The sequence below is a fragment of the Littorina saxatilis genome, linkage group LG10 (assembly GCF_037325665.1).
Source record: "Littorina saxatilis isolate snail1 linkage group LG10, US_GU_Lsax_2.0, whole genome shotgun sequence".
NCBI lineage: Eukaryota > Metazoa > Mollusca > Gastropoda > Littorinimorpha > Littorinidae > Littorina > Littorina saxatilis.
In genome coordinates this window covers 3,587,543-3,595,325 of record NC_090254.1, presented here as the reverse complement: position 1 = coordinate 3,595,325, position 7,783 = coordinate 3,587,543, and the positions used below count along the sequence as shown (strand labels likewise).

Sequence of the window (7,783 nt, the reverse complement as noted above, 5' to 3'; positions counted from 1 at the left end):
TCTCTTTGTCTCTCTATCAGTGTCGCTGTCTGTCTCTTTGTCTCTCTATCAGTGTCGCTGTCTGTCTCTTTTACCCAGTGTGCCTATGACTGTCCCCTTCTGTCTGTCTCTGTCTCTGTCTGCCTCAACCTTATTTTTACCTCTCTGTCCGTCTCTGACTGCCTCTGACTGCCTCAACCTCTCTCTTTCTGCCTCTGACTGCCTCAACCTCTCTCTTTCTGCCTCTCCCTCCCTCTGTCTCACCCTCTCTCTCTGTGTTTCTGTCTCTCTCTCTCTGTCTCTGACTGTCTTTGTGTGTGTATGTGTGTGTGCGTGTGTGTGTGTGTGTGTGTGTGTGTGTGTGTGTGTGTGTGTGTGTCTCTCTCTCTCTCACAGACACTCTACCCTCCCCCCACCCTTACGTATAATTCAATTAGCAAACTATTGCTTACTTGCAAGCAGACATGACGTGATGAGCCTCATTACTCTGACAAAGAACCATCCTGTTTGTGTTTACACGTACACCACATTAATCATCGTCGTTTTACCCAAAGCCAGACGACCAATATGTGTAATCCTACTGGGTAATCATAATTAAGGTTCATCAGCAAATTTATCTTGTTTTTCAGGCGGTGAACTCATCCAGCAAACTCTGCAAGCGTGGACAATCACCCCAGGAAGCGGCACAAGGGAAAGGCAAAGGCCATATTGGATGACGTCACCTCGTGACACAAGGCTTTGACACTACACTTATTACGCCATCACTTCCTGTTGTCTCGGCAAACCACGGTAAAATAGTCTGCGTGTCAGGTTATTTTGGATGGTCTGTGTATCCCCACGCACCGTCTGCTAAGTGTATTTGTCTGCTGTTGGCATTTGCTTATTTACCCACGGAGAAAAAAGTTAAAAATTAACGAGACTGCAGGCTGTGTGAACGCACTTTTTTGAACCTCTGTGATTTTTCTCTCTCGGGATTTTATCAGAGATTTTCTCAGAGTTAATCCGTATCGCTTGTTTCAGTGAAAGTTGAGTACCACTCATAATCTGTATTGCTTGTTTCAGTGAAAGTTGAGTACGTACGTACCTCTCGTAATCTGTATTGCTTGTTTCAGTGAAAGTTGAGTACCACTCGTAATCTGTATTGCTTGTTTCAGTGAAAGTTGAGTACCACTCGTAATCTGTATTGCTTGTTTCAGTGAAAGTTGAGTACCACTCGTAATCTGTATTGCTTGTTTCAGTGAAAGTTGAGTACCACTCGTAATCTGTATTGCTTGTTTCAGTGAAAGTTGAGTACCACTCGTAATCTGTATTGCTTGTTTCAGTGAAAGTTGAGTACTAATCGTAATCTGTATTGCTTGTTTCAGTGAAAGTAGAGTACCACTCGTAATCTGTATTGCTTGTTTCAGTGAAAGTAGAGTACCACTCGTAATCTGTATTGCTTGTTTCAGTGAAAGTTGATTACCAATCGTAATCTGTAAGGTTTATTTCAGTGAAAGTAGAATACCAATCGTAATCTGTATTGCTTGTTTCAGTGAAAGTAGAATACCAATCGTACTCTGCAGTGCTTGTTTTAGTAAGGCAAGGCAAGGTAAGCCAAATATGTTTTTGAAAAAAACAAACCTTTGGGGGTACATGAAAAAAAGAAGAAAGAAATACAAGAACAATAAAGAAATGCAAACTGCTTCCACATAAACTCATTCCGATGAAACAAACATATATATTTGCGTATTGTATTGCTTGTTTCAGTGAAAGTTGAGAACTAATCGTTATCCGTATTGCTTGTTTCAGTGAGTGAGTGTGCCTGAATCACTATGTCGGAACATTGGCCCTGAGGTTTACACCACAACCTCCACATGTTTCTCATGAGCACTGTCGTGACTGAAAACTTGTGTTTGATCGGGACAATGACGAGCCTTTGTTATGTGTTGACGATCTGGACGACTGCCAGTGTGTCCTAATATTATTTCTCAATAACTCAAAGATGACTCTGAAACCGGATTGCGCGTGAAGATTCATCACGCTCCCAATACTTCGTGGCTTCTGTTGGTGAATCAACCCCGTGTTCATCGTGATTCGTCACGCTCCCAATACTTCGTGGCTTCTGTTGGTGAATCAACCCCGTGTTCATCGTGATTCATCACGCTCCCAATACTTCGTGGCTTCTGTTGGTGAATCAACCCCGTGTTCATCGTGATTCGTCAACTCTTGTGACTCGTGAAAGCGTTCAGTGAATCGTGACTCTTCAACATTCTCGTTGAGTCGAAAAGCGGACCTCAGTTGAGCCCGAAGTCGACTTCGCGGCAACTTTGCGAAGTCTTTTGTACCGAAAATGTAGTGCCAAAGCTTCGTGCAGTCAACTTCGTGTACTTCCCACAATCAATTTAGGGTTATAACTCCTGGCGTCCCCAGGTGGACGTTGCTTAACTCTTCACCAACTCAGACCCACTGGACTGTCCTCCACACGCCGTCATCCCCACCCCGCACCACCCCATCCTGATCTGACCCCCACTGGACTGTCCTCCACACGCCGTCATCCCCACCCCGCTCACCCCACCACCCCTTCCTGATCTGACCCCCACTGGACTGTCCTCCACACGCCGTCATCCACACCCCGCGCACCCCACCACCCCATCCTGATCTGACCCCCACTGTGGGTATAGCCGAGCTGGGGTGGGAGTCGGGATCGAGAGATGTCTTGGTGAGGATGACCAAAGCCCCTTTGGTCCCCGGCTCCCCCGGCCAATTGACTTTGACCCCCGGGGGCGTGGCCACGGGCGTGACCTTGAGCCTACTGACCTTGGTGACCTTGGTGGGGAATGTGCTGGTGTTCGTGGCCGTGCTTAGCGACAAGAAGCTCCGGACTGTGTCCAACCTGTTCATTGTGTCACTGTCCGCGGCGGACCTGTTGGTGGGGACGGTGGTGATGGTGCCTGCGACGTTGAGTGAGGTCTGCCAGCGCTGGGTGCTGGGGGAGGCCTTCTGCCCGGTGTGGGCCTCATTTGACGTCATGCTGTGCTCGGCCTCCGTGCTCAACGTCTGCCTCATCAGCTTTGACCGCTACCTGTCCATCATGACCCCGCTCAGGTGAGTTGGACTTTGTGTGTGTGGAGAGATTGATTTTGGGATTGAGCGAGTGAGAGAGTGAGTGAGTGAGTGTGTGTGTGTGGAGATATTGATTTGATGATTAATCGAGTGAGAGAGTGAGTGAGTGAGTGTGTGTGTGTGGAGATATTGATTTGATGATTAATCGAGTGAGAGAGTGAGTGAATCAGAATCAGAATCAGAATGTTTATTTGCGAAAACTCATATTGTTTATAGCAAAGGGTGCTGGGGGGTTGGGTAATCGAACGATCCACGAACATCAGTGTACACATTGGTTTCAGTCTGTTACACAAAAACAATGCATCGTGATTCGGTCCGAAGCATCCAACTTGTAATCCAAGTCGGGAAATAACTTTTCCGTTTCGAACGCGGTATTGTTCCATATCGATCGCGGTTTGTCACAAACACACATGAAATATGTGTGCCCTGTAGTTTTGCGACAACAGTCAGTCTGGCATGGCACGGAGGTAGCACTGTACCAGTGTAGACACGACATGAAGGTCAGTAGTGAGATGGTCGATTTCTTCTCCAAAGACGTTGCGGTCGACTTGGGGCAGACGCCGGACACACGGGGGCGTTTCCTCCTCTTCTTGGAATGACGTTGTCTGTGCTGTTTCGCAGTCGTATGTCAGGACGTAGTCGTCTCCCCTTGCAATCAGCGTCTTCTTTCCACCTTTTCTTTCGCACACTACTTTTGTGAGAGTGCGGTTCCTCTTTCTGTTTAACAGTTTCTCTCCAAGTCGCACGTTCTTTGAGCAGTGTGAGGCTAAGTCGTAGACATCATCTGGTTCAAACTCTCGCTCCGTTGCTGCCAGTTCAGCTATAGTGGTTTCGTCGTCTGCTGGCTGTGACATCACAGCATGACACACCCCAGGGTTGACATTCTCGCACGTGGTTGGGCTTGCAGTGTCACAGTGGGCAGGTGCGTGCTGTGTGACAGTGGGCAGGTGCGTGCTGTGTGACAGTGGGCAGGTGCGTGCAGTGTGACAGTGGGCAGGTGCGTGCTGTGTGACAGTGGGCAGGTGCGTGCTGTGTGACAGTGGGCAGGTGTGTGCTGTGTGACAGTGGGCAGGTGCGTGCAGTGTGACAGTGGGCAGGTGTGTGCTGTGTGACAGTGGGCAGGTGCGTGCTGTGTGACAGTGGGCAGGTGCGTGCAGTGTGACAGTGGGCAGGTGTGTGCTGTGTGACAGTGGGCAGGTGTGTGCTGTGTGACAGTGGGCAGGTGCGTGCTGTGTGACAGTGGGCAGGTGTGTGCTGTGTGACAGTGGGCAGGTGTGTGCTGTGTGACAGAGGGCAGGTGCGTGCTGTGTGACAGTGGGCAGGTGCGTGCTGTGTGACAGTGGGCAGGTGCGTGCTGTGTGACAGTGGGCAGGTGTGTGCTGTGTGACAGTGGGCAGGTGCGTGCTGTGTGACAGTGGGCAGGTGCGTGCTGTGTGACAGTGGGCAGGTGCGTGCTGTGTGACAGTGGGCAGGTGTGTGCTGTGTGACAGTGGGCAGGTGTGTGCTGTGTGACAGTGGGCAGGTGCGTGCTGTGTGACAGTGGGCAGGTGTGTTCTGTGTTGGGGTGTCCAGGCTGCGTGTTTCACGTGATCTGTCTTCTGTGGAATGTTGTTGTGTGACACTGTCAATTGTCACAGTACTTGAATTGGCTGTGTGGTCAATTCCAAACGTCGATACAGTAGCAAAGTCTTTTAGAGAATCACCTTGAAAGTCAGGCATTGCATTACATGAATCCATTCCCACCTGTGTTTTCCTTTGCTCTGTTCTTTGCTCTGCTCGTCTCCTGTCTCGGCGGATCTGTGCTGCTGACTTTTTTCTCCACTGGCCGGTTCGTGCGGTAATGGCGGCTTCTTGTCCATGTTGACTGGAGCTCAGACGAAGGACAAATACTGTGTCCTCTCCCTCGCCAGCAACTTTCCACGATTTAACGTGGTGGTCAGACATTAGGGTGGTTAGGATTGCTTCCACATGTGTTGGTATTCCAACAATGGTCATCTTGGCAAGTTTAAACCAAAACAATTGGAGAGCTGCTGTCAAGTCGACTTGTCTCTTACGCCAAGGGACACCACTCCGAGAGAGTGAGTGAGTGAGTAAGTGATTGAGTGTGTGTGTGGAGAGATTGATTTGATGATTGATCGAGTGAGAGTGAGTGAGTGAGTAAGTGAGTATATGTGTGTGTGTGTTTCGAAACTGGTCTATATTGTAAGACTTCCGGCTACAGTTTCATGTGTATTGACAGTTGAAAGACATTTAAGTTAAAATATTTCCCTTCGCTCATGTTTTTTCCAGGAAAATGTGAACTGTAAACATTATAACATTAATGACATGTCGATATATGTCAAATATACATTAGTATACGACTTCCTCATACAGTTTCAGATTTGTTCGCTGTTGAAAAGAAATTAATTAAAAAACTGTGATTATGTATTTACCAGGAAATACATGTTTGTGGATTTATCTATTTTATCGGCTTAGGTTGAAAGAAATCCCAGAAGCAGGAAGTGGTTGTTACGAAATGATTTTTGCTTGCTGCTGTCAGCATGCTCAAAGGCACCAGCAATGTTCACCGCCACATATATCTGTTCAGGCATTTACATGGGGAAACATCATGTCCCCCTTTAGTCTTGTACGCGTACACACAACTCACAGCGTTGATGATAGGGAATTGCGATATAGAAAAGTACAATTTTTGCAAGTATTGTTAATGATATAGGTATATTAAAGAAGACATATCGGCATCACATTTGGTAGTGCCAAGACTGTTTATCTAGCGCTCCCATGCTATCGCCGACTTCTGACAGCTCCTGTAGGCTAGCGTGTACCCTGGGACAAGGAGATTTACGATGCAGGAGCTGTCAGAAGTCGGCGATACAACGCCCTGATGACAGCCAGGCGGGCAGGGGTCCTCCTCGTGCTGGCATGGTCCAACACCCGATACACACTAACACTGCCAGTGTATTATGTCCACAGATACAACGCCCTGATGACAGCCAGGCGGGCAGGGGTCCTACTCATGCTGGCATGGTCCAACACCCGATACACACTAACACTGCCGCGTTATTATGTTGACAGATACAACGCCCTGATGACAGCCAGGCGGGCAGGGGTCCTCCTCGTGCTGGCATGGTCTAACACCCGATACACACTAACACTGCCGCGTTATTATGTTCACAGATACAACGCCCTGATGACAGCCAGGCGGGCAGGGGTCCTCCTCGTGCTGGCATGGTCTAACACCCGATACACACTAACACTGCCGCGTTATTATGTTCACAGATACAACGCCCTGATGACAGCCAGGCGGGCAGGGGTCCTCCTCGTGCTGGCATGGTCTAACACCCGATACACACAAACACTGCCGCGTTATTATGTTCACAGATACAACGCCCTGATGACAGCCATGCGGGCAGGGGTCCTAATCATGCTGGCATGGTCCAACACCCGATACACACTAACACTGCCAGTTTATTATGTTCACAGATACAACGCCTTGATGACAGCCAAGCGGGCAGGGGTCCTACTCATGCTGTCATGGTCCAACACCCGAAACATACTAACACTGCCACGTTATTATGTTCACAGATACAACGCCCTGATGACAGCCAGGCGGGCAGGGGTCCTCCTCGTGCTGGCATGGTCCATCGCCGTTGCGTCTTCCTTCGTTCCCATCACCAACGGCTGGCACAACCCCGACCACAACTCGCTCCAGAACTTGACCACCATCGGCCCCATCCCTCAGTGCGTGCTACGCGTCAGCCTTCCCTACGCCCTCACAGCATCCTTCGTCACCATTTTCCTCCCCATCATCATCGCCTTCGTCCTCTACTGCAGGGTCTCCGAGGAGGCCAAGCGGCAATCTCTCTTCGTCAGGTCCTTGATCGCGCCGTCCAGGGTTCTGCTCGGCCAGGAGCTCACCAACAACAGCATCCGGGAACCCTTCACGCGCAAGGCGACCGTGACCTTGGGGGTGATTGTAGGAGCCTACGTGGTGACCTGGACCCCCTTCCTGGTCACTAACGTGATTGATGCTCAGTGCAAGTGCGTGCCGACCAAAGTCTTCGGAGCCTTCGTGTGGCTGGGGTACTGCAACTCCCTGGTCAACCCCATCATCTACCCGCTGCTCATGCGAGATTTCCGTAAAGTGTACATGGCCAACCTCAGGGCCTGCTGCCCTACGCTGGGTTTCGCGTTCCTGCGGAAATCCTCCAAGCCGGGCGGAGTGAAGGACACGCCTGCGGATTCGACATACGCCAACAGTCATAGCGTTCTGGACAAGAGTCTGAAGAACAGTCTGTGCGAGAATGCTCACAAGACTGTCAATGGCGCGGAGAGTAGACTGGAGAAGCAGACTATTATTCTGCCGCACAGTGCAGACGGAGGAGTAGTATTAGGAGGAGTAGGAGGAGGAGGAGGAAGTAAAAACGGTTATACCTCTTCTTTGAAAAAGGACGAGTTTGACGTATGAGTGGTATGGTGAATCGAGAGCTTCAGGTACAGAAACTACGTCTTCCCTATTTATTTCTTCACGTCTACGTGTATTTATTTCTGAGACGTAGTTTTCCTGCAGGCAGTTCTCGATTTAGCGTTCTCAGTCCGCAGTATTATATTCAAATGGTATAAAGCAACGAGTGTGATAGTTATATTCCCCAGTAGGGTTCGGACACAAGTTTTCTGAGACATTGCAAATGCCCGAAGCATGAAT

General features: G+C 49.4%; 1 protein-coding gene across 1 annotated transcript; it reads left to right on the top strand.

Annotated features, from left to right (window-relative positions):
- The first annotated feature begins 2,683 nt into the window (after window positions 1–2,683).
- LOC138979122 (5-hydroxytryptamine receptor 6-like) lies at window positions 2,684–7,546 on the top strand. The gene is made up of 2 exons (XM_070351932.1): window positions 2,684–3,063; window positions 6,664–7,546. The coding sequence occupies exons 1-2, from the start codon at window positions 2,684–2,686 to the stop codon at window positions 7,544–7,546; spliced, it is 1,263 nt and encodes a 420-aa protein (XP_070208033.1).
- Window positions 7,547–7,783: the final 237 nt, after the last annotated feature.

Excerpts from the sequence above, each read along its gene's own strand:
- LOC138979122 (XM_070351932.1), top strand. The coding sequence starts at position 2,684 with ATGACCAAAGCCCCTTTGGTCCCCGGCTCCCCCGGCCAATTGACTTTG. Across the intron at positions 3,064-6,663 it reads TCCATCATGACCCCGCTCAG|ATACAACGCCCTGATGACAG; the intron begins GTGAGTTGGACT and ends TTATGTTCACAG.